General features: G+C 57.1%; 2 protein-coding genes and 1 long non-coding RNA gene across 4 annotated transcripts; 2 read left to right on the top strand and 1 right to left on the bottom strand.

Moving 5' to 3' along the window:
• Positions 1-101: 101 nt before the first annotated feature.
• NFKBID (NFKB inhibitor delta) lies at positions 102-4,178 on the bottom strand. Its single transcript, XM_034756936.1, has 5 exons — positions 4,137-4,178; positions 1,497-1,600; positions 1,167-1,200; positions 664-935; positions 102-329 (listed from the first exon to the last, which is right to left on the bottom strand). The coding sequence occupies exons 1-5, from the start codon at positions 4,150-4,152 to the stop codon at positions 102-104; spliced, it is 654 nt and encodes a 217-aa protein (XP_034612827.1). The 5' UTR covers positions 4,153-4,178.
• Positions 4,179-19,408: 15,230 nt separating this feature from the next.
• On the top strand, positions 19,409-20,940 carry LOC117869761. Its single transcript, XR_004643847.1, has 4 exons — positions 19,409-19,539; positions 20,160-20,222; positions 20,483-20,515; positions 20,806-20,940. It is a non-coding gene; the product is annotated as an uncharacterized LOC117869761 (long non-coding RNA).
• Positions 20,941-20,991: 51 nt separating this feature from the next.
• Positions 20,992-23,937, top strand: LOC117869760. 2 transcript variants are annotated; one of them, XM_034756846.1, is made up of 5 exons: positions 20,992-21,254; positions 21,726-21,885; positions 22,243-22,318; positions 22,807-22,886; positions 23,409-23,937. In XM_034756846.1, the coding sequence occupies exons 1-5, from the start codon at positions 21,068-21,070 to the stop codon at positions 23,521-23,523; spliced, it is 618 nt and encodes a 205-aa protein (XP_034612737.1). In that variant the 5' UTR covers positions 20,992-21,067; the 3' UTR covers positions 23,524-23,937. The 2 variants fall into 2 exon arrangements, with proteins under 2 accessions (XP_034612737.1, XP_034612738.1); XM_034756847.1 differs by lacking the exon at positions 23,409-23,937 and having other exon boundaries at positions 22,807-22,959.
• The last annotated feature ends 905 nt before the right edge of the window (positions 23,938-24,842 follow it).

Here is a 24,842-nt window from a genome sequence, read left to right as displayed (position 1 = left end):
CCCCCCCATGCCCCATCGGGGGAGGGGAGGGCTGAGAAGCCCCCTTCCCTCCACTACCAGGAGTGGGGGGGCAGGGTGAGTTTTGGGGTCCCCCCAGACACTCACGTGTCCCCATCTTCATCCTGATGCAGCAGCCGCGCCGGGTCCATGCTCCGGATCTCAGCTCGGGCCGTAGCCAGCTCCCTGGGATCCAGCACCCCAACCGGGTCCCCGAAGCTGCCCAGCTCTAGGGGGTCAGAATAGGGGGTGCTCCGGGCAGGCTGCATCCAGGGGGCAGTGGATGCCTGTGGAGTTGGGAACAGGCCCAGTGAGGGGGCTGACACAGGGACCTGGCAAGGGGAGAGAGCAGGGGGTTATAGCCCTCACTCCCGACCCACTGTGCCCTGCTAGCCCAGCCCCACAGGTCTGCTGGTGCCCCTCTCTCCTGACCCACCGCGCCCTGCTAGCCCAGCCCCACAGCTCTGCTGGTGCCCCTCTCTCCCAACCCACTGCGCCCTGCTAGCCCAGCCCCACAGTTCTGCTGGTGCCCCACTCCTGACCCACTGCCCCTTTCTAGCTCAGCCCCACAACTGCCAATGCCCCTCCCTCCTGACCCACTGCTAGCCCAGCCCCACAGCTCTGCCGGTGCCCCTCACTCCTGACCCACAGCCCCCCCCATCTCACCTCCAAGTCCCCTGTGGCTGCCATCATGGTGCTGTAGGGATCCCCTGCTCCAAACACCCCGGTCCCCACGGGGGCATAGGAGTCTGTTGCATCGTACGTGGGTCCTGGGGGCTGGTAGCTGCTGGCCGCGGCCGAGCAGTGATAGTGGCAGTCGGGGAAGGCCGCATGGCATGAGGGGTCGACCTGCCAAGGTGGGTAGGGAGCCAGGGGGGGGGCAGGGGCAGATTCCCCCACAGATCCCCTTCCCAGCCCCATGGGCTCCGGGCACTCATCTGGATGGGAGAGAGACATGGATGGTGGGTGCAAAGCATGGGGGGGGGGGGAAGAGGGGAGACTGGGAGACTGCATGGGGATCACAGAGGGAGGGGATGGCACTCCTGAAGGATCAGAGGGTCTGGGGCACTGTGGTTGTCATACCACAGACAGGGAGTGGGGACCCCAAGGGAATAGAAGGGTATCTAGGGTTGGGGAAAGCTACAATGTGGGGTCCATGTTTGACTCACCTGTCTGGGAAGGGTCAATGGCATCTGTTGGGACCTAGAGAGAGAAAAACAGAAATTGCTGATGAGTCACAGGGCAGCTTGCCTGGTGCTGAGATGCAGCCACCTCTGGGGTAGAACAGCCAGGTAACAACTGCACATAACACTGTGTGAGTGGCCAGGAAGTAAAGGAGAAGCCCCTTGCAGCATGCGCCTTGGGAGGCAGAATGGAACTGACATGAAGGGATTTGGCCCACACACCAGGAGTCACGCCTGAGGTCCGGGGCTAGAGAGGTCTCAGCTGTGGCCAAGACAACCAGGGAAATTGGGGGGGCAGGGCAGAGGGGCGCTCACCTGAGAGCTGGCCGCATAGCCCAGTGCTGTCTGCTGCCGTCTCTTCTGCTCCAGAAGCTTCTTCACTGTCTGGGGTGGGACTGCGCTTCTGTCTCCTCTACCGCCTGGCGAGGGGAAGGGAGACCAAGCATTCAGCCCAGGACTCCTGGGTTCCATCCCCTGGCTGTGACAGGGGAGTGGGGTCTAGCAGTTAGAGTTGGGGTGGGAGCCAGGACACCTGGGTTCTCTCTCCAGCTTTGGGGTCTAGTGGTAGGTAGAACAGTAATGGGATGTCTCAGGCTCTCTCCGACCGCCCCTCCCCACACCCATGGAGCAATCGTTTCCACCCAGGCCGGTGCCTACACAGCGGATTTTTCCTTTCCAAGCCGCCCCAGGAGGAAAACGTGTCATGGACCGTCTGAGACACGGAGACACAAAGGCCGCTGCTGCTGGCTGCGGCTGCCGCCGCCCGCCCCGTGCCCCCGGCAGCTCTGCCCCTGCCACCCGGCAGCGTGTTCCTTCCATGCTGGAAAGCAACAGCTCACTCAGCCCCCACGCCGCCCGCCGGGGAAGTGACGTGGGCCCCAGCGACTGGTGGGGGCGGGGGCTGGGAGTCAGGATGCTAGGTTCTCTCCCCGGCTCTCACCTGGAGCTGGGGAGTCCTGGCTCCCAGCCCCCTCCAGCTCAGCTACCCCACTCCCCCTCAGAGCCCAGGCGTCCTGGCTCCCAGGCCCTCAGTCCTCCAACCACTAGCTCTCTCCCAGAGCTGGGGCTGACACACCCAGAACTGGGGCGGGCGGGGGGGGGGGACTCCCCAGCCCCTTGGGGGGGGCGGGGGGCGGGGGGGGGGAGGGGGGGGGGGGGGGGGAGGGGCGGGCGCGCGGTGGGGGGGGGGGGGGACAGGAGGCAGCCCCCTGACAAAAGCCTACTGTCCCCAGCCCTATGACCCCCTCCCTATCTGCTACCCAAGAGCAGCTCCCGACCCACTCCTGTGTCGGGGGTGGTCCCCATCTGACCAATCAGAGCTCCCCGTGTTTCTCTTCTGGGGGGGGGATCTCACCCCCGCCTGCCCTTCCGCTCTGTAGCTGCCCTGACCATGTGCCCCCTTTCCCTGTCCCCCCCCTTCTCATCCACTCCTTGGTCAGTCCTACTCTTCCCCACCTCAGCCCAGCCTCCTCCTTCTCCTTCTCCCTGAATGCCCCCAACCCTCCCCTCGCCCCCCCCCCAGTGGATTTAATTTCCGCCTCCCTCGCCCCCACATTCAAACCAAGACTGAATGAGAGACACTCGCACGCACCCCGATGACACCGACCAATGAGACTGTGTCCTGGAAACGGGTGTGGAAGGGTAACGCGGGGGAGTGGGGACCCCTGGCTCTGGACCAGGAGTGCTTAGAGCGGGGCTGGGGGCGCTGAGAGTCAGGGTCCTGGGACAGGATTCCTCTACCAAAACCAGGGATAGCGCAGGGACGCTCCGCCCCCTCTGCTCCGGGGAGACCCTCAGCGGGGTCTGGGGAGGGTTGAGAGTTCCCCAGACCCTCCACTCCTCCTCGGGCTCGAGGCCTGTCATTGGCTGCCCGCTAGAGAGGTAGTTTCCTCCTCATCTTCAGGGCTCAGCGCTAGCAGGGGTTTCCCGGTGACGCAGGGCTACTGCTCGGGGATTCCGCTCCACGCACCAGTGCCCTGGGACTGTCAGGCCCAGAGGGGGCAGGGGACAGCCCAGACACCTCCCCCCCCCCCCGTGCCCCAGAGAAGATCCCTTTATCCCTCCACCCACTAGCTCCCACTCCCCTCCCAGAGGTGGAGACAGAACCGAGGAGGTCCAGGCAGCCCTTAACCCCCTAACTCCCCAGCCCCCTTGTTGCGTATATCACTGCAGTCTGGGCACCAGCTGCCAGTAACAACCGGTCCACAGCCAGTCCTTATTACAGCACCAGTATATAGAGACCATACAGCCCTGGGAACTCCTCCCATCCCACGTATTATAGCCCTGTTTCAGCTCGGATAGTCTACACTGAGACCAGTCTAATATAGAACAGGAGTACTTGTGGCACTCCTGTTCCTTTTGCGGATATAGACTAACACGGCTCCTACTCTGAAACCAGTCTAATATAGGTTTCCCCTCCCCCGCTCAATGCAGACGAGTCTATACGGCTGTAACTCAGATGTCAACTACCCTATTCTGTATAGGGACTGCTCCAATATAAAAGGCCCCTACACCCGGTCTATGATAGCAATGTCCCAGGCCCAGCGATATCGGTCCAATATAGAGCCCCTCCTGCACAATACATTCCAGTCTATGATAGCAATGTCCCAGGCACAGCGATATTGGTCTCGACACCATACAACCCAGTCAATGATAGCTACAGCCCAGACACAGTGATACCGGTCCAATACAGCCCCCCCCCCCGCACAATACAGCCCACTCTAGGATTCTCAGGCACAGAGATACTGGGCCAATACAGCCCGGTCTATAATAGCTGTATATCTCATGGAACAGCTAAGCAAGTCGGTATACGGACTGGTCCCATATAGATACCCCTCCTTAAAGGCACAGCACCCCGCTTTTGTTCAGTAGCTCATAAAAGGAGCAAAGAAGCAACAATGTATCTCCCGAAAGCAGCCACGCCCCTCTTTTAAAGGGCCAGTGCACCCCACTCACCTTTCTGAGAGCGCATGCCCCTCGGCCGCCGTTCCCCGCGAGCTCACTGCCCCAGTAAGCCGAGCTGCGGTGTGTGTCTCGGCTTATAGGGGGCAAGCACTGCTCCGCCCCTTGAAGTGGAAACACCTGCTTTCTGAGGCCGGCCAGAATGACATCTCCCCACCCCCTCAGCAGGGCGGGGCTAAAACTAAATAACTTTCTGATTGTCCCCAGATCACTGAGAGCCTGGACTCCTGGGTTCTGCGGGGGTGCTAGTGGGTTAGAGCAGGGGGGCTGGGAGTCAGGACTCCTGGGTTCTCTTCCTGGCTCTGGGGGGCTCCAGTGGTTACAGCAGGAGGGGTCCTGGGTTCTACGCCCAGCCCTGGGAGGGCAGTGGGGTCTAGTGGTTGGGAGGGGCTAGGAGCCACGATTCCTGGGTTCTCGCCCCATCTCTGGGAGGAGGGGTTCCCCATGCATGACATCAGAGTTCCCAATGACCGCGTTTGCAGAAGTGACACCGGACGGGCGTACTGCTCTGGGGGCTCAATATGTCACAGCGGGGGCGGGAGCTTCCCCCCAGCCCTGGGGTGTTCCCCAAGCTACGGTCTAGCGCCCAGGCGTTGCCGATTGGCGGCCTCTCCGGGGGGTCCCTTTAAATAAACGACACCCACTTGTAACCACAGGTTCCCTATGAGGCTACGGGCCTGGACAGCCAATCAGAGACCGGCTCCAGGTGCGACGCAGCTGGTTCCCACGGCAACTAGTGAGTGGTAAGAGAAGAGCCAGAAAATTAAAGAGACAAAAAGCAACTTAAAAGGGAGGGGGCTGGGAATGGGTCAGGGCAAGGGACTGGCTGACTGGGGGGTGTAGAATGGGGTACGGGCCTTTCCCCTCTAGGGGGTGACAGCTCTTCTCTGTATCTTGAGTTGTCTTGGCTTTTGAGGAGGGGAGTCTTTCATTCCTGTCCCTACATCCTGCATTTGCCCCATTGCTGGCTCCACTACCTGCTCTAACCACTAGACCCCACTCCCCTCCAAGAGCTGGGCTTAGAACCCAGGAGTAAGGATAGAGATGGCTAGAGACTCCTTATATGGAATTTTTCCTCTCCATCTGCCTATTCTAATTAACAGGCTATTTCTATGGGACACTATTATCTATCTATCCCCATACAGCCATCCCAAGGTCCTAGGTTTGCTGAGCAGCACCACCCTGTGGTGGCGGGTGGAAATGCTCCTCGCAGCGGCAATGAAGCTGTTGACCGTAGGGTGAGGGAGGGCGGGCGGCGGAATCAGTGGGACAGGGTCGTGGATGGGGCAGGATCCCCAGGTACTGAGTCATCAATAGTGACTCACCACATCACTGGTGAATCTGCGACAGACAACTCATTGGGGTATTTCCGCCACTCCACGCCCCTCTCCCGGCCCCAGGCACGGGCTCTGTGTCTGTCTGTCCACTGCCTCCAGCTCGGGGAGTGGGAGCTAGTGGGCGAGAGCCAGGAGGGGGAACCAGGACTCCTGGGTTCTAGCCCCAGCCCTAGCAGCAGGGGGGGTCTGGTGGGTCAGAGCAAGGGGAGGGGTTGGGAGCAGATCGTCTGGGTTCTCTTAACAACTGTGCTATTAGAGACAGACTGATTGCGGTGCTGCGAGCTCAAAGACCCAGAGCGGCTCCGCCCTGCCCTGCCGGGCTTTTATAGCAACGATAATTTTAGTCCCCGACACACAAGGGGAAGTGAAGAGTCATTAGTTGTAGGAGCATAAACACGGCACCGACCTGCGTGACTCAGGGAAGACGCCTACTCGATAGATGGCTAGATAGTAGGGGATGTGTGGGGAGAGATAGTGGGCAGTGGGTGTGGATGGATAGATAGGGTGATGGTGGGGGGGGTGGGGATGGATAGATGGGCAGTGGGGGTTGATGGGGATGGATAATGGGTGTGGATGGGAATGGAGAGGTAGGCAGTGGATGGGGATGGAGAAATAGGCGGTGGCGGTGGGAAGGGATAGATGGGAGTGGGGATGGATGGGGAGGGATAATGGGGGGTGGATGGGGATGGAGAGGTAGGCAGTGGATGGGGATGGATAATGGGTGTGTATGGGGATGGTGAGATAGGCAGTGGGGATGGATAATGGGGTGTGAATGGGGATGGAGAGATAGATGGGGACGGATAATAGGGGGTGGATGGGGATGGATAGATAGGCGCTGGGGCAGAGTGGAGGGGGATAGATGGATGGGGGGTGGATGGAGACAGATAATGGGGGGTGGATGGGGATGGACAGCTAGGTGGTGGGGGTAGATGGGGATGGATAATGGGGTGTGGATGGGGATGGATAGTGGGGAGTGGATGGGGATGGATAATGGGAGTGGATGTGGATGGAGAGATAAGCAGTGGGGGTGAGTGGGGAGGGATAGATACGCGTAGGGTGACCAGATGTCCCAATAAAATCAGGATTGTCCTGATATTTAACCCTTTGTCCCATGTCCCGATCAATGTACGATTGGGATGCCATTTGTCCCGATAGTCAGGTAAGGAGGCAAGCGGGAGGGAGGTGCTGACTCCATGGGCCTTTTATATTCTCTGTTATGTGGAAGGACACCCCTTTGTTCTTACTGTGGAAAATCACAGCAGCAAGATGGAGTTTGGAGTCACATGGGCAAGTCACATGTCCATGCATGACTCAGTTTGCAGACGGCAGCCATTGCTCACATGCTACCTTGAACATTCCCAGGAAGACTTCTCAGATGTGGATTGGAGTCTCCAAAGGGCCATTGTCAGTTAAGTGTTTCTTGATTGGGCACTTAGGCCTTGGCTACACTTGCAGATGTACAGTGCTGTGAGTTAAACCTGACTTCGTGCAGCTGAGTAGGGAAAGCGCTGCAGTCTGTCCACACTGACAGCTGTCCAGCGCACTGTTGTGGCCACATTTGCGGTAATTGCAGAGCTATTGGGAGCGGTGCATTATGGGCAGCACCTTTTCCCATTCTGGCACCGTGGGTTGTGGGAAGGGGGGCGTGGGTGCGGGGGATTCTGGGTTCTGTCCCAATGCCCCGTGATGCATTGCTTCGCATCCCAGAAATCCCCTTGTTTCCTTCCACCTTTGGTGCCATCTTTCAACGGTTTCTGTGCAGCACGATCTGTCTGCGAGAAATGGAGCCCGAACTGCTGCGGCGTATGCTGACGAGTCTCGCCAGCACGTCACGTTTGGCTGTCGAACTATTCCTTAAGATCCAAAGTGAGAGTGAGGGTGAGGAGTCCGACGATGCTATCGAGCCGCATAATGCGTACGACACGAAATTGCTTGTGGCATTCACGGACATGCTCAGCACCATGAAACGCCACTTTTGGGCTTGGGAAACAAGCACCGAGTGGTGGGATCACATCGTCATGGAAGTCTGGGATGACAAGCAGTGGCTGCAGAACTTTTGGATGAGAAAAGCCACTTTCATGGGACTGTGTGAGGAGCTTGCCCCCACCCTGTGGCGCAAGGACACGAGATTGAGAGCTGCCCTGCCAGTGGAGAAGCGGGTGGCTATTGCAATAATCTGGAAGCTGGCAACTCCAGACAGCTACCGGTCGGTCGCAAACCAGTTTGGAGTGGGAAAGTCGACCGTTGGAATCGTGTTGATTTAAGTTTTGCAAGGCCATTAATTGCATCCTACTCAGAAGAACCGTGACTCTGGGTAACGTGCAGGAAATAGTGGATGGCTTTGCACAAATGAGGTTCCCTAACTGTGGAGGGGCGATAGATGGGATGCACATTCCTATTCTGGCACCACCCCACCTAGGATCCGAGTACGTTAATCGGAAGGGGTATTTCTGTATGGTTCTCCAGGCACTTGTGGATCACCGTGGGCGTTTCATTGACATTAACACAGGCTGGCCCGGAAAGGTGCATGACGCACGCATCTTTCGGAACACTTGGCTGTTCAGGAAGATGCAGGCCGGGACTTTTTTCCCAGAGCGGAAGATCACGGTAGGGGAAGTTGAAATGCCCATTGTGATCCTTGGAGATCCCGCTTACCCGTTAATGCCATGGCTCATGAAACCCTACACAGGGAGCCTTGACAGCAGCAAGGAACGGTTCAACTACAGGCTGAGCCGGTGCCGAATGACTGTGGAGTGTGCCTTTGGCCGTTTAAAGGGCCGCTGGTGATCTCTGTATGGGAAGCTGGACTTGGCCGAAAACAGCATCCCCGCGGTTATAGCCGCGTACTGTGCCCTCCATAATATTTGTGAAGGGAAGGGCGAAAGCTTCACTCAGGCATGGACCTTCGAGGTTCAACACCTGGAGGCTGAATTTGCACAGTCAGAGAGCAGGGCTATTACAGGGGCCCAGCACGGGGCTGCAAGGATTACGGATGCCTTGAGGGAGCAATTTGAGTCTGAAAACCAGCAGTGATATCTGGTGCCCTGCACGGGAGTGAAGTGCAGTAGTTCCAATCTTTAGGAATCAGTGTCTGCTTAGCAGACAAGCAGACTTGCAGTGCCTGTTTATTTCCTGGGCTAAGGAGTCTTTTACTTTATGCAATAATAAAGAATGTTTTCAAAGCCAAAGAATCCATTTATTGAAAAGAAAAAAAAATATTTATTGAAAAGAAACAAGGGGGTAGAGTGGGAAACAGTACAATCACAGATTCGCGTATGTCCTGTCTGGTGTGCTGTGCAGTGAGTGCTGCACTTCAGGATAGCTATACTGCATGGGGATGGGGGTTGAGTGCAGAGGGTAAGGGTCGGGGTTTTCAGGGCTGGGTGGTGAAGATACTAGTGTTGGAGGCAGCGGGTGGCGTGAAGAACAAGGAAGTTGGGGAAAGTGGGTTGGAGGTGACAGTGGGGCACAATGGAAAGAGTTTTGGGACAAGGGCTGTAGGGAGGGGTGGCGTTTGCGGTACTGCTCCTCTTTCTGCATGGCTACCAGCTCCTGGATAGCATCTGCTTGGCACTCCAGGATGCTTATAAGCCTATCAGTGCTTTGCTGCCGGTGCGCTGCATTTTCCTGGCGGATCCTGCTTTCTCTCTCCCTCCAGTTCTGTGCTTTCTCATTCTCTTTAATAGATTGCTGCATCACTTCTTGCAGCATGTCTTCTTTGCTTTTTCGCGGCCTCTTCCTCAGTCTTTGCATTCTCTGAGCAGGAGATAAGAGGGAGGGCTGAGGTCTCAAGGTTGATGCAGCTGTATAGGCAAAATGCAACATTTAACAGAGGCAGCATTGTTTATACCAGACAGAGTAATGATTCCCCCCGCACTTAAGGAGTAGAAAACACACAGGGTCTACACAATAGTATAATTTTCTTGTCCGAAACAGAGCACACATATCCCACGGGAGCCTCAAAATGGTGAGTAAGGGGGACTGATTGTTTCAGGGCTGCACTGTCCTCTGGGTTTCTGTGCCTTGGGGAGAGCCAACAGCTTCAGGGGGCACCTACACTGAACACTGTCCCAACATTTTCTACAGAAGTTCATCCTGGATGATATCTCGCTGCTGAGGGTGACCTGGGAAGCAAGGGAGGGTCTTCTACTGCAATGCGGCTTCTGCCCTGGCCCATATGCAGCTTGCCTGTGTGCAGCAATGGTCCCCTCACGGCACAGTGGCACGGACACGTTAGCCTGGCTGGGACAAGGACCACGGTGGCTCTCCCGATAAACCTGCGCAAGCGCATTGCACATGTTCTGGATGAGACATTCGAGGAGATTACCGAGGCCGATTACCGGCCACATCAATGCACTATTCCACATCTAGGCATGCATGCCTAGCCCTCCTCTCCCAAAAAGCCCTCACCGAAAAAATTTCTTCCCGAAAAAAAAACAACAACCCGCTTACCAGGAACCTGCTCTTCTGTTTGTCCTCCACCAAGTACTGGCCGCTGCGACTGGCTACCTTCCTCCTGGCTCAAGAAGAGCTCCTGGCTGCATGGCTCCAGGGATTCTGGGGTGTCTCCATCCAGCCCACCACCATCACTCCCATTTTCCTCCTCCTCCTCCTCCTCCCCCCCCACCGGCTCTGAAGTGTCCATGGTGGTGCTCGGAGTGGAGGTGGGGTTAACCCCAAGTATCGCATCCAGCTCTTTGTAGAATCGGCAGGTCGCAGGGGGAGCACCCGAGCGGCCGTTTGCGTCATGGGCTTTGTGGTAGGCACTCCGCAGCTCCTTCACTTTAATCCTGCACTGCAGGGCGTCCCGGTCATGGCCCCTTTCCATCATGTCCTTTGATACCTTCCCAAAGGTATCGTAATTCCTACGGCTGGAGCGCAGCTGGGAATGTACAGCTTACTCCCCCCAAACACTGATGAGGTTCAGCAACTCGCCATTGCTCCATGCTGGGGCTCGCTTGGCGCGTGGAGGTATAGTCACCTGGAAAGATTCGCTGATAGCGCTCCACACCACGCCGGGATGAGCAAACAGGAAGGGGATTTTTAAAATTCCCGGAGAATGTAAAGGGTCGGTCACATGGTTGGTTACCTGAGGCCAGGGCAGTAGAGTTTGAACTGATGACCAGAGTGGCTAGAACAGGCATTGTGGGATACTGCCGAATACTTCTGGAGGCCGTTCACAGCGCATTGGGCGGCCACACTGGCGCCACAGCGCTGCAGTGGCAGCGCAATACTCGCTATTCCTCTCGGAGAGGTGGAGTACACGCTGCACTGCAACCACGGAGATACAGCGCTGCAAATGCCTTGCCACTGTGGACGGGGAGTGAGTTGCAGCGCCGGGGGAGCCTTTACAGCGCTGTAACTCGCAAGTGTAGCCAAGGCCTTAATCTGCAAATTCCTCTCTCAAGAAGCTGACCAAATGCTTCACTGATGCTACTTAGAATCAAACACATTGAGCTACAAGTACATAGCCAATATTCATAATTTCAACTACAAAAATGATACACACAGCATAATCATAATCAGCAAATTATAACCTTTTTGTAGACACCTCACTTGATCTCCTTTGTACATGATTTGGTGCCACTATAGGACCTTGGTTGCAACAATGATCTATACGGTTACAGTTCAAGTCAATAACATCACACCCCTCTAGCAGACAGTGGCTCTAATCCTAGGGCAGGGGTCTGATTGGCACAGTGGGTGGGGAATGGGACTTTCCCCTCTAGCTGCCTCCAGCTCCCATTCGGCCCCAGGGTGAGGGACTGGCTGGCTCAGGGGGGCAAGAAATGGGGCACAGGGCCTTCCCCTTCTGACCCATCTCCAATGGCCTTTTCAGCTTCTCCCCCTCCCCCCCTGGCTGAAGGTCCTGGTGGACGCAGACGCCCGGGCCTGATCAGGGAGGGTGACTTGTTCACGCTGAGATGCGTGAGGACAGCAGGTCTCTGGACCAGTTCTACTTCTGCGTTCACAACTACAAGGACTTGCCTGGGGGCCCCTCTGTACAGATCGAGCAGGGGGCAACCTTGTCTCATGGGGGCAATTACACCTGCATAGAGTGGGTCTCTGGCACTGGGTGCAGCTACCTGGCCATATCCCCCATGACCTATGTGGCTATCCTTGGTGATAGCAAGTGCCAGTATGGGGCCACAGCTCTGGGGGAGGGGGCCAAGGAGCACAAATGGGAGGGGCCCTTCTGTCACTGACATTCCAGTTGGGGGTGGGGCCACAGCCATGGGGGCAGAGCAGGAGAGCACAGATTGGGGGGCCTTTCTGTCACTGACATTCCAGTTGGGGGCAAGGCCACAGCCATGGGGGTGGGACCAGGTTCACAAATGGGAGGAGGCTAGAGCATTGGGGACGGAGCCATGGAGCCCCTCCGCCCCATGCCATGCTGCGCCTAAGCCCCCAGCTGCCATCCCATGGGGGTGCCGTTAGCTAATATCTCATTCCACTTCCTCTGCAAGCCCCACCCCACCCCCCGTGGTGCATGTGGTGGCCACCTCAGGCCCTTATTGCAGCATAGGAGAACACCTGTACCTGATGTATGGGCTGGATACCAGCGCCTATGGCAGAGGATGGTGAGCCTATGGTACAAGGATAGTGAGCAACTGGGGTGGGCATAGCCAGAGCTGGCTTTTCTGCATGTCCAGGTGGCTGATGGGGAAGAGTATCAGTGTGAGGTGCACAGCACCCTAGGGAAATTCACCTCCCTGCCACTCACCATCACTGTTGTGTGTAAGTAGTGGGTACATTTGACTTCACGTTATGCATTACATAGCCAGGGAATGGCTTAGAGCCCCCCATGCACCATGGTTGAACCCCCCACCCCGTGCCACCTCAGCACCATCCTTCTACAAGACCAACTTCAATTAAACAAGCTCCCAGCTCGTGCTCCAGCTGTGTCCACTTTGTTGACCAGGCTCCAGTATCCCTGTCCAGTGCACAAAGCCATCAAGCGGCCGAATGATATTGCAAGTCAACCTGTCATCAGGTCAAAAAACACCCATTCAAATAATGTAGATTTGGTTGAAATTTAATATTTTTTAATTATTGTGAAAAAATGTCTGGTTTGCTCCCCTCAAAATTAGCTCTTTGCCAGACTTTTCATTAAATTTTTCATCTCAGCTTTTACCTATAATGTTTTTGAAGGGGCAACTCATGGGTGATGGGGGAACAAGCCATTGGGGGAGGCTAGCCTCTTGCCCCTACTTCTCTGCCCGAGGCCCCACCCTCCCCTTCCCTGCCAGAATCCAGAGCCCTGGTGTGTGTGTGTGTGTGTGTCCCTGCCCGCCCCCCGCAGCCACTGCCCAACCCCGTGCGCTCCCAGTTCTGGAGCACCCCCAACCCCAGCACCAGGCGGGGTGGCCCCAGCCCCCTCAGACCTGGCCCAGGCCTTGCAAGCAGCAGCCCCAGCCAGAGTGGGAAGGGACCTGGAAGCAGGTAGGAGAGTGCCTGGGGGCGGAGCGTGGGTGGGGCCACGCCTGGCTGGGGAGGCACAGCCTTTCCCATCCTATGATACCCGCCGCCTATGGGGCAATTGTTGAAAATTATAATCAGTTAAAATTAAAGTTAAATAATCTTTTAAACAGAAAATGGTGTGTGTGTGTGTGTGTGTGTGTGTGTGTGTGCGGGGGGGGAGGTAAACAAAATTGTTTAGGTTTTTGGGAAACAGACAATTATGATGGCTGAACAGAACCATATTTGATCAAAATGCAGATAAAACAATGGATGAAAATTTGGAGGAAACGTTTGCTCAAAGTCAGATTCAATCTTTGACAAAAGAGTAGATTCAAAGTTTAGCAAAAGTTTCAAATGCCAAATTCCCAAAACTTTTTAGGGAAAAAAAGGGGAAACGGCTCCATTTTGTACCCAGCGAAACAGAAACACACATTTTTGTGATCATTCACATTTTTTCTTCCATTGGCCTGTGCAGCTGCCGGCACAAGGGGCTCTAGTTTCACTTGGGGCAGGGTGTGTTTCATGCTCTGAGTCTGTGATCTCAGCAGGGACAGGGACTGTCTCTGTCTCTGGGTCTGGGCAGTGCTCAGCACAATGGGGCCCTGATCTCAGCGGAGGCTTCTAGGTGCCATTGTAATAAGAGGAGATTGGAGGTTTTATGAACCTGGAAGAAACTCCAATGTCCAATAAACACTTGGGAGGAAAATTCTCCTGGTTAAAAACCCAGCTTCCTTCCTGCCCCCTCTTCTGAGACTGGCCTTCATTGTCCCCCCTAGGACTATGCTGCCCCCTCAACCAGCTCCCACCTCCCCATCTCCCCTGTGCCTGCCCCACTGCACCCTGCATGACACTGGAGCTAATGATCCTATTCTCCATCCCTGCCCCCCACAGATGGCAGTGTCTGGTACCAGCTGAGCCCTGGCCCCATGGCAGGCTTCGGAGCAGGGGTCCTGCTGCTCTTCCTCCTGAGCAACCTCTGGGTTTATTGTCTGGCCAGGAGACTCCACCAAGGGAAAGAACTGCGGGGCAGTCAGCAGGGTAAGGGACCCCACCCGGGGTGGGAATTGGGGGAGGGGCAGGAAAAGGGGGGTTCTGGCTGCATCGTGGAAAACCTGGAGTGTGAAGGAAATCAACCCACTGCTCTGTGTGTGTGTGTCACTCCACCCCCTGCTGGAAGGGCTGAGCCCTGCACTGTGTGTGTGAGGGTTGGTGGAAATGGCCTGCTTTAGGGGGGGAGGGGCGGAGAAATGATTGATTTGGGGGGAAATGTTTAAAGAAGGAAAATAAACAGTGAAAGGGGATAATTGTGTCTCCCCAGGAGGCAGCAGAGAGGACCCCAGCACCCCATAGAGAGGCTTACTCTATGAGGTCAGTGAGGGGGTGGTCTGTTAGCCCTTGGGTCTCCACTACACCCACATACCGACTGGAGTTGAGTAGGCAGCTGCAGCCTGTGCCCTCCCCCCAGCAGGGTGAAGCCCTGCCCCCAGCTGGACGGAATCAGCACTACCTGAGCATGCGTCATAGACCCCATCCTGATAATGGCTCAGGGGAGATTTTCCTTCACATCCAATAGCCAGATCCTGCACTGGCACAGGAGGCTTGGAGATCTCTCCCCAAATACAGTTGGGGATGCTCATTGTTAGTGCGCCAGGTAACTGCAGTTCACAGCTCTGCAGGGCAGTAAAGACGGGCATGGAACACAGGAGTCCGGGGTCCCAGACCCAACCCCGCCCCGAGCCACTAGACCCCACTCTCCTCCCAGAGCTGGGGAGAGAACCAGGAGTCCTGGATCCTACTCCTCCGCCCCGCCCCCATTATTGCAGGTACAGGCAGACATCACACACAGGTCTCCTGCTGGGGGAGTGTCACCTCTTTCACACAATCTGTCTCTCTTCCTGTGTCCCCAGCAGGAAATCCCATGTGCCGGGGAGATTCCCTGACCCTCGACTATTATAACAGCTCCAAGGACTATTGTAACTGAGCACGGCCGAGATCCCTGTCATCCACAGTCCTGTCTGTGCTGCCGCAACCCAGATCTCGATAAGAGTCCACCGCTCATGCCCCAGGGAGCATTCACCCTCCTCCATGAGCTGGGGAAACCCATGAGAACCCAGGCATCTTGATTCCCAGCCCTCCTCCCACCCCGCAGCAGAGCCCTGGGGCAGGCCCCACTTGGATCACTGGAACTGGGCATTTCTGGGGCAGTTTAATTGTAGCTTCAATTTTCCAAGCTGTGTTGGCTTTCGGGAGTCAGGTCAGCCTAGCAGATAGAGAACAGAACTGGGAGGGAGGCGACCTGGAGTCTGCCTGCCCATGGGCAACTCACAGCCCTGCTGTGTGCCTCAGTTTCCCCACCAGTGCAAGAGGGGTAATGATCCTGCCCTGAGTGCCCTCCTGTGTATAGCACTTGGCGATCTCTGGCCGGAAAGCGCTAGACACGGGCAGGGTGTCGTTACCGACCCCACTGCTGTTTTCTTTCAGTTCCAGCCCCTTTCTCAGCTTTAACACAGTTTTTGTCAGGGAATTGCCTCTGTTTTGTTTCTTGTTATTGGATAATAAAGTGGTTTTACAAAACCATCAGCTTGGGTGACTGCCGCAGGACAGGGAGGGTTTGCCAGGGGCAGGGGATTCTGAGGCTCATAGACTCATAGACTCATAGACTTTAAGGTCAGAAGGGACCATTATGATCATCTGGTCTGACCCCCTGCATGCTGCAGGCCGCAGGACCCTTCCCTGGACTCTGCCGTTGAAGTCCCCAATCCTGTGTTTTAGTGACTTCAATCGGCAGAGACCCTCCTGCTAGTGATCCCTGCCTCATGCTGCGGAGGAAGGCGAAAAACCTCCAGAGGCTCAGCCAATCTACCCTGGAGGAAAATTCCTTCCCGACCCCAAATATGGCGATCAGTAATACCCCGAGCATGTAGGCAAGAGTCTCCAGCCTGACCCTTGTTGGCCATTATGCTATTTACGTACCATTGCTTGGTTTTCCTTGGCTACTATGTTTTACCATTAATCCATTCCCTCCATAAACTTAAAGCAAAAGGAAAAAATGACGCAGCAAGCAGCCTTTCAAAGGGTTTTTTTAGCAGATTGAGCAACTGGGAGCCAATCACACTTTCCCGCCAGGACCCATTTTTGACCAGACGTTCCAGTCGAAAACCAGACACCTGGCAACCCTACCTGTAAGTTGGTCTACTAATGCAGTTTGTTGCCTTGGCTCTCTTGTTCCTGGTGTCTTGTGGACAAAGCTCCCCCTTAAACGCTCTGTTCCCAGGTCTCCAAAACTTAGGGGTCACTGTTGGGCTGTTTATCTGTGCCAAAGTTCATAGGCCCCAAGCCTTATGCTAACTGCTGCAGCCAGCAATTTACAAGAGATAGGCCTGTGGGTTGCTTGCATTACTGTCCCATAAAATAAATGCTAAAGCTAGCTCTATGGGCTACACAATGCTGCCACAGGGCCCCATGTGACCACGAGCAAGCCACTGCAGTGCTCTGTGCCTCAGTTTCCCCATCTGTACAATGAGGATAAAAATCTTACTTTTCAGACTACAAATGCTTTGGAGCAGTTTCTCGCTGTGTCTGAGCAGCATCTGGAACAACGGTACCTTGATCCCAGCTGGGGCAGGGACTGTCTCTCGTTGTGTCTGGGCAGCGCCTGGTACAGTGGGGCCTTGATCCCAGCTGGGGCAGGGACTGTCTCTCGCTGTGTCTCGGCAGTGCCTGTGGTGCCCTGATCTCAGCTGGGCCATTAGATGTGACTGTAACACGTGGTAAATTGTAACAATGACCTTGCAGTGTTTAGCTTTATTAAGCATCGCAGGTTCCTGCCTCGCTGAGGAGAACCGAGACACTCCCAGCCCAGCCGCTTACTGCTGCGTTCATTGATCTGCCCATCTTAATGCCAGAAGGGACCGTTGTGCCCACACAGTCCGCCCAGCCTGGAGACCTCCCGTCAGGGATCCCGGACTCCAGCCCAGATTTCATGGTCGAGCTAGAGCAGTGCTTTTAGGGACGTCTGATCTCCATAGAAAGACTCTGAGGGCTGGAGACTCTGCCCTGTCCCTGGGGCAGTGATTCCCAGGGTCAGTTCCCCTCCCTGGGGAAAATCTGCCCCTTATTCCCAGTCTTGATTTGTCTGGCTTTATCCCCCAGCCATCAGCTCTCACTCTGCCCCTGTCTGTTGGGTTGATGAGACCTCTGCTCACCGAAAGCTCCTCCCCAGTGAGGTGCTCACAGACCAGGATCTAATCTGCTTGTCTCCTTCTCTGGGAGAAACTCACTAGATCGAGCTCCTTCAGTCCTTGGCTCTCGGGCAGGTTTTCCAGCCTTCAGATAGTTCCTATTGCTCTTCTCTGACCCCTCCCCGATTTCCTGAAGTCCTGCTGCACAAAGACTAGTGGCGAAAGCCGGCCTCCTGAGTTCTTTATCTAGCTCTGGGAGGGGAGCGAGTGTGACGCTCTATAACCTCGGGGGAACATCCAGCACCCCATGTTCATCCTTGTAAAATGATTGTGTGGTATCTAATGCAAAGTTGTCGGGTGTCTTCGGAAGGCTCATGATGCACTGAGCATTGTTGTTACAGTAATGTTATAGGTTATAATTTCATGTATGTAGTTATGAGCCTGAAAATGTATCCTCATGGCTTAAAATAAGCCCAGGAAAAAACTCTCCAAGAGCAGAAAGGCAGTTCACACTTCATCAGGGCAGGTATGGGACAAACTCAGCCCAGACTCACAGGACCAAAGGATGGTGGCCTAGGCAGCAACAAAAGGATCTGATGGGCTCTTGAGTGAGTCACCCCCTTTCCTTAGGCCTGTTTGGGACTGCGATGAGGTAATGCTCACCTGACTCTGAGGGGGGGGGGAGCAAAGCCAAGAGGGAAGAAAGAACATGATAAAAGGGAGAGACCTTTGCCATGCTCTTCCTCTCTTCCACCTACATCTACAGACTCTACACCAAACGACTGAAGTGCTGATCAAAGGGGAGAGCTTGGCTGAAGAGCAATCAGCCAGCCTGTGGTGAGAAGCATTTAAGTTTGTAAGGACATTGAAAGTGTTAAGATCTCTTAGAATGCGTTTTGCTTTTATTTCATTTGACCAAATCTGACTTGTTGTGCTTTGACTTATAATCACTTAAAATCAATCTTTCACAGTTAATAAATCTGTTTTTTACTCTACCTGGAGCACTGCGTTTGGTCTGAAGCGTGTCAGAGACTCCCCTTGGGATAACAAGCCTGGTGCATATCAATTTATTTGTTAAATTGACGAACTCATATAAGCTTGCAGCGTCCCATTGGCATAACTGGACACTGCAAGATGGAGGTTCCTAGGGTTGTGTCGAGGACCGGAGATATTGGCTAGTGTCATTCGGTTGCACAATCCAAGAAGCAGCTTACATGCCAGAGGCTGTGCGTGAACAGCCCAGGAGTGGGGGTTCTCACAGCAGAGTAGGGTAAGGCTGGCTCCCAGAGTCAAGGATTGGAGTGACCTAGCAGATCACCAGTCCAGATAACAGCAGAGGGGAATGTCACAGCGGGGTCTACAGGTTAGAGCGGGGAGCTGGAAACCAGGACTCCTGGGTTCTCTCCCTCGCTCTGGGAGAGGAGTTGGGTCTTGTGGTTAGAGCAGGGGGACTGGCAGTGAGGACTTCTTTGTTCTATCTCTGGCTTTGGGATGAGTGCAGGTCCAATGGGTTAGAGCGGGGGGACTGGGAGTCAGGACTCCTGGGTTCTATGCCTGGCTTGGAGAAAGGTGTGGGGGTCTAATAGTTAGATCAGGGTAAGGGGGTAGGGGCTTTTCCCTGATAGGCGGCTGGGTGGAGTGAGCTGTGAGCATCTCAGACCTGTTCCTAGCAAACGTGTCTGAAGCACAAAATTGACACCAGGGCTGGCTGAACCTAGAGGGGAGGTGGGCATTAGCAGGGAGGCCATGAGCATGGGGTACAGCAGTGGTTCTCAAACTTTTGTATTGGTGACTCCTTTTACACAGCAAGCCTTTGAGTGTGACCCCACTTAGAAATTAAAATCACCTTTTTTATGTTTAATACTATTATAAATGCTGGAGGTGACAGCTTGCGACCCCCCCATGTAATAACCTCACGACCCCCAGTTTGGGAACCCCTGGGGTACAGAATGGCTCAGCAAAGACCCCAGAGGGAATTCAGTCTCCAGGGCACATGAGCTGCGCCTTATCTTTGTTTCCAGGTGGCACTGTTACAAATTGCGTAGGGGCCACCATGGTGTGACCCAACTGAATGGGGAAAATGCAAATTGCAGCTCCCAGCAGGCCCCGCCCCCCCGAACTACAGCTCCCGGCGGCCCTTCCCCCAGACTACAGCTCCCGGCAGGCCCCGCCTCCACAGGACTACGGGCCCCGCCCCCCGAACTACAGCTCCCTGCGAACCACGCCCCCACAGAACTACGGGCCCCGCCCCCCCCCGAACTACAGCTCCCGGCAGGCCCCACAGCTCCCATCGTGCTTTGCGGCAGCGGCTGGCACGCCCGGGTCCCGGCATGGACCCGTGTTGGGGCTGAAGCTCTGGGCGGCCCAGGAGATGGGGCTGCCCCCCGCGAAGGTGCCCCCTGACGGGGCCTTCCGCCCGTGAGAGCCCCGGGCCCCCCAGCGCGGGATCCCCCTGGCTCCCCCCCTGCTCCCCGGGACTTCCCCCGTCTCCTGTTCCCCGGGTTCCCGTTTCCCTCCTTGTCCGCCCCGGGCTCCTGCGGCTCCCTCCCCCGACCCCCTTCCCTTGCTCCCTCGGGGTCCCCGCTTTGGGGGGCGGCCTCGCTCTCTCCTCGCTTCCTGCTCCCTCCGGTCCTCTTCCCTCCTTCGACCCCATTTCCCCCCTCTTCTCCTTGGTACCTCCCTCCCTGCCCCAGCCCCCCCCCCCCCGCCTATCATACCCCCACCTGGGACCTCTCTGCGAACCCCCCTGCCTTATGGTCCCCACCCCACCTGGCCCCATTCATTATGTCCCATCTGTGGGGCCAGAGCCCTCCCACCACCACTCTGCTCTCCCCCAGAAAAGGGCCTGCCAGCCCCCAGAGATATTACCCCTGAGCCCTGTGAGGTTACCTGGATGAGCCAGGCCTGGAGGGGGGAGGGAAGGAAAAGGGGCAGGGACAGGGGGGGATATACAGTCCTGAAGCAAGGGCCTCCCATGCTCCTTGTAGAGGTTTCCAGTCGTGTCCCTCTGGGCTGACGCTGTCGCTCTGTATCCCCAGGATGTGCTCAGGCCAGTGTGTGGAGATCTGGAAATACGTCACCCAGCACGTGCACCACCAGAGGTGAAAGGAATGGGGCGTGGGGCCTTTCCCCTCAAAGGGCCGCTGGCTCCCATCCGGCCCTACAGCGGGGGACTGGCTGGCTCAGGGAGGCAGGGAATGGGACATGGGGTCTTCTGCTTTTCAGGTCTTCTCCTAGAGCCAGGGGTAGATCCCAGGAGTCTTGACTCCCAGCCCCCCCTGCTCTAACCACTGAACCCCACTCCCCTCCCAGAGCAATTGCTGTTTCTGCAGTAGCTTCACCCCTCTCTCTTTCCTCACAGGAATGTGAAGACGATCCGAGGGAACTTGCTGTGGTATCCTTTCCTCGTTCCCCTCCGCCTTGGGGACTTGTTACTATGGGCAACTTTCTCACCAAGGGGCCCATCCAGCCCAGTGTCCCACCCTATCCCTGCCCCCTAGATCAAGCCCCTGGGCCCATCCAACCCCTGGGGGGGGAGAAGGTTTAATTTCCTTGCTGACCTTTGGCTGGCATCTGTCTCTTGGCCTTGGACCCCCTGCAGCCTGTTGGGTCCGACCTCTGTCTGTCCATCCAGGCCTCTGTCCCTCTCCACGTTCAGCCTCCTTTACTCAGGCCTTGCCTCAGGTACCAGCATCTGGAGGAGACAGAGGTGAGTGGGCCGGTGGAGACTGCTGGTTGAATGGAGCATGGGGCAGGTGTGGATAGGGGCGTGTGGGTGAGGGCTGTTGGTGGGATGGGACGAGTGTTGTGGGTGGGATTGGGTAATGCTTTGTGGTGTGGTGGGTGGGGACAGTGGGTAGGGGATAGTAATCTGGATTTGGAGGGGCGGGGAAGAGGATCAGGGTGCTGTGGGGTAGAACAGGGGCCCTGCCATGGGGTGAGCTGGATGCCTGGGTCTATAGCAGTGGGTGGATGGGGGGCACACTCAGAGGCGGAGCTGTCCAGGAGAAGCCCTACCCCCAGTCGGTGTCTCCCCCGCCCCACAGGGAAAGCCCAGCGGGTCAGAATCGGAGCAGGAGTGGCACAGTTGGGCCTGCAGATGGAGATGGCCCAGTGTGAGGTCATGGCTGATGGTAAGGGGGGAGCCCCAAGGATCTGGGGGGCCAGCATAGTCTGTGCCCCCAGTGCGCTACCCCAGCCCATCGCTCTGGGGGTGGGGGGCATAAAGTCCTCCCATCTGTTCTCCCCCAACACACAGTGGGATCATCCTCCTGCAGCCTAGATCCATTCCCCCCCCCCCCCCCGCGCCTTGGGAGCACCATCTCCCCACGTGGTCTTTTCCCCAGCCGCAAGGTTCCTGTGGCCCATGGGGCTGCTGCTTTTCCCTCCCATGCTCCCTCCCCAGAAATCACCTGTGGGGTTCACACCCATCACCTCAGGATTCCTGGGTTCTGTCTCCTACTCTGGGAGTGGGGCAGGGGAGGGGGAGAGGCTGGGAGCCAGGACTCCTGGGTTCTATCCCCAGCTTTGGGAGGGGAGTGGGGCCTAGCATCTGGGGCTCGGGGTGAGGTTTCCCTGATGCTCTTTCTCCTCACACCCTGCAGAGGTCTCCCTAGAGGCGGCCCAGGAGTGGATCTGCAACACCCAGCGCCGCTCCCTGCTGCTCAAGGCCTATGCGGCCCGCACGACCAAGGAGCGCCAGCAGCTGCAGGGCAGCGTAACCCAGTTGGGGGTGTGGCTGGAGCAGCTGCAGGACATCAGCAGGTGTGTGGGGGATGGTTCCGTCCTTAGCGTGTGGTACCCACTGCTCCTGGTCACATCCCCCAGAATCCTTTGCTCCCGAAGCACTACCCAGTGGACATCTAAATAAAAATAAAATAAATAAAATCTCTGCTGGGTAGTAACTCCCAGAATCCTTTGCTCCTTGGGAGGGGGTCCCATGGCGAGTGGCATTACGGATAGGGGACTGCCCATCCTAGGTAGCGTCTCTCAGGATCCTTTGCTCCATGGCATGGTCCCACTGGGGATGGGGCCTGGGTTGAGGTGAGGGTGGAGGGATGTCCTGAACTGTGCTTCCCCTCTCCCCCATCCTGTTTTCACGGCCTCCTCTGGTCTGTGCAGAAAGGCCAAGGGGGAGCTGACAGTGGGAGGGAAGGTGCCTGACCTTGGATTTGCTGGCGTGGAGCCTGAAGTACTGGTGAGTGGGGAGGGGACAGAGAGTAGATTCCCAGGTGGGCGGAGAGGAATTTGGGAATCCTGCTCCCTTGTGCTAGTTGGGGATGGTGATCTGGGGATCCCAGTCCTGGGATCTTGAGGGGATCTGGAGATCTCAAGGCAAGATCTAGTGACACAGGGTACCCAGTGATCTGAGCCCTGTGAATGCCAGCATGGGGCTCTGGTGATCTCACCGTGGGATCTGGTGATGGGGTTTGGTTGGGGAGGAGCAGCGAATCGGACTGAGCCTGGTGCCGGGACCCGGGGGGAGTCTGTCGGGCCATTTGCAATCAGGTCTTGGGATCCTGAGGGATCTCACTGAGCCTGGTGCCTGGATCCCAATAAGGGGTGAGGATCCAGTAGATCCTGGTGATTCCACCAGTGATTCCTGGTGATCTGCAGCTTTCTTGAGGGCCGTCGTCTCCTCCCCACCCCGGTAACCCGTCCACGTGTCTGTCCGTCTCTCCACAGCGGGACGTGCGGACGGCCTGGCAGCTGCGCTTCCACTTCCTGAAGTTGCTCTTCGAGCACAGCATGTCTGGGGCCCTCCCGTAAGAGCCTGCGAGCTCCCCTGCCCTCTCCCCCCCCCCCTGTTTCTGACTCGCCCCATGTGCGTCCAGCAGCGAGGAGCTGCTGGACGCATCCTACCAGCACTGGCTGAGCACAGTGGAGGTAACGGGAGGAAGGGGCAATGTGGTAGGGACCCTGGGGATGGCTCGCATGGTGCACAGATGCAGCCACCTCTGAGCTGGGAAGAACTGCACATAATGCTGCACTGGGACAGCTCACCTGGTGCTAAGGTGCAGCTACCTCTGGGAGGGGCAGCTGGGGCATTGGGGCAGCCCTGACTGCTAGGGGGGAGATTCCCCCCGCCTTGCTCCCTGCAGCGCAGTGGCCCCAATGCTGGGCTGGGGCATTGGGGCCAGCCCTGACTGCCCGGGGAGAGCCCCCTGCCCTGCTCCCTACAGCACAGCGCCCCCTAGCACTGCACTGGGGTATTGGAGCCTGCCCTGATGGGGAGGGTACATGGTTCCTGCCCTGCTGTGGCTCATCCCACCTCTCTGCCCACACAGGACATCGTGGGTTCCCACCCTCCCAACCACATCCTGGCAGCCCTGGAGCACCTGGCCCTGGAGAACACCCTGCAGATGCAAGAGCTCACCTGCCGGGGAGGGGAGAGGGGGATAGCTCAGTGGTTTGAGCATTGGCCTGCTAAACCCAGGGTTGTGAGTTCAGTCCTTGTGGGGGTCACTTAGGGATCTGGGGCAAAAATCAGTACTTGGTCCTGCTAGTGAAGGCAGGGGGCTGGACTCGATGACCTTTCAAGGTTCCTTCCAGTTCTAGGAGATAGGATAGGATATTCCCCGCGACATAGAGGCGCTCAAGTAGGTACCACGAAGGGGGTGGTAGTGTGGGTGCATGGTGCTGTACGGAGCCGTCGTCCCCCAGGGGTGGTGGCCTGTTTTGGGGGGGCAGAGTCAGAGTTTGGGAGAAGGGGGTGGTGTGGAGCTTTGACCCCCTGGTGGTGGAAGCTTGTACTGCAGGGGGCAGAGTCAGGGCTCTGTGGGGCTGTCACCCCAGCGGTGCTGCAGTGACCCATGGCACCAGTGCTGGGGCCTGTACCTCTGCCCTCTGGCCTGCAGGTTCCGCTACGAGAGCACCCGCCTGGAAGACCTGGCGGGGCCGCCAGCAGCCCTTCCCTTGGTCCGGGGCCTCATACAGGTGAGTGGGGACATGGGGAGAGGCAGGCAGGGCTGCGTCTAGGGGCTGGGCAGTCCCAGCAGCTAGGTTATAGTGGGGGAGGGGGGAGCGGGCCACATCAGGGGGCTGTAGGTCCCAGGGGCTGGGATATAGCAGGGAGGGGAGGTGGCCCCATCTGGGTGCTGAGGAGACTTCCCTGTCCCATGGGGTCCCCCTGCACTGTTGGGGCCCTGTAGTGGGCACCCCCTGCCGGGGAGACATCCCCATCACCCAGGGTCCCTCCTGCACAGTCAGTGACCGCCCACCCCTGGGAGAGTGCCCCCTGCTGGGAAGATTCCCCGCCCCCTGTGGTCCCCCAGTGTGGTTGGTGCCACCTGAGACCTACAGAGTGCACCCCCTGCTGGTCCCCATCCCCCCGCTGTACCGGAGCTGGAGCTGCGGGCTGTGCAGCGGGATGGGCTGCACCAGGACTGCCAGGAGCGGGAGGCGAGTGCCCGCCAATCAGAGCTGCAGGCCTTGCAGAGCAAGCAGCAGCACATCCTGGTCTTCTGCCATCTGGTGGGGAGTGTGGGGGGGAATCTGGGGGTCAGAGCAGGGCAACCTCTGGACATGGGACCTGCCTGGGGGGTGGGGGGACAATAGGGCACACAGGAGGATGAGGAGGGGTTGGCTGGGAGGGGGCCCGTGGTTGGGGGGGTTCCTGGAGGGGGTTCCACAGGGTACCTGGCTGGCCTAGGGGGAAGGAAGTAGAGGGGGTGCATGCTAGGGGGAATATAGGGGTGTGGCGATGATGGGGGAAGGGAGGG

Source organism: Trachemys scripta, chromosome 24, assembly GCF_013100865.1.
Source record: "Trachemys scripta elegans isolate TJP31775 chromosome 24, CAS_Tse_1.0, whole genome shotgun sequence".
Taxonomy (NCBI): Eukaryota; Metazoa; Chordata; order Testudines; family Emydidae; genus Trachemys; species Trachemys scripta.
This window is presented reverse-complemented; position numbering and strand designations above follow the sequence as displayed.

Coding starts and splice junctions, on each gene's coding strand:
- NFKBID (XM_034756936.1), bottom strand. Junction 1,201..1,496: donor GCTATGCGGCCAGCTCTCAG/GTGAGCGCCCCT, acceptor TTCTCTCTCTAG/GTCCCAACAGATGCCATTGA. Junction 330..663: donor CAGCCACAGGGGACTTGGAG/GTGAGATGGGGG, acceptor TCCCCTTGCCAG/GTCCCTGTGTCAGCCCCCTC.
- LOC117869760 (XM_034756846.1), top strand. CDS start 21,068: ATGCCTGGGTCTATAGCAGTGGGTGGATGGGGGGCACACTCAGAGGCG. Junction 21,886..22,242: donor CAGCTGCAGGACATCAGCAG/GTGTGTGGGGGA, acceptor TGGTCTGTGCAG/AAAGGCCAAGGGGGAGCTGA. Junction 22,887..23,408: donor AGCATGTCTGGGGCCCTCCC/GTAAGAGCCTGC, acceptor CTGCCCACACAG/GACATCGTGGGTTCCCACCC.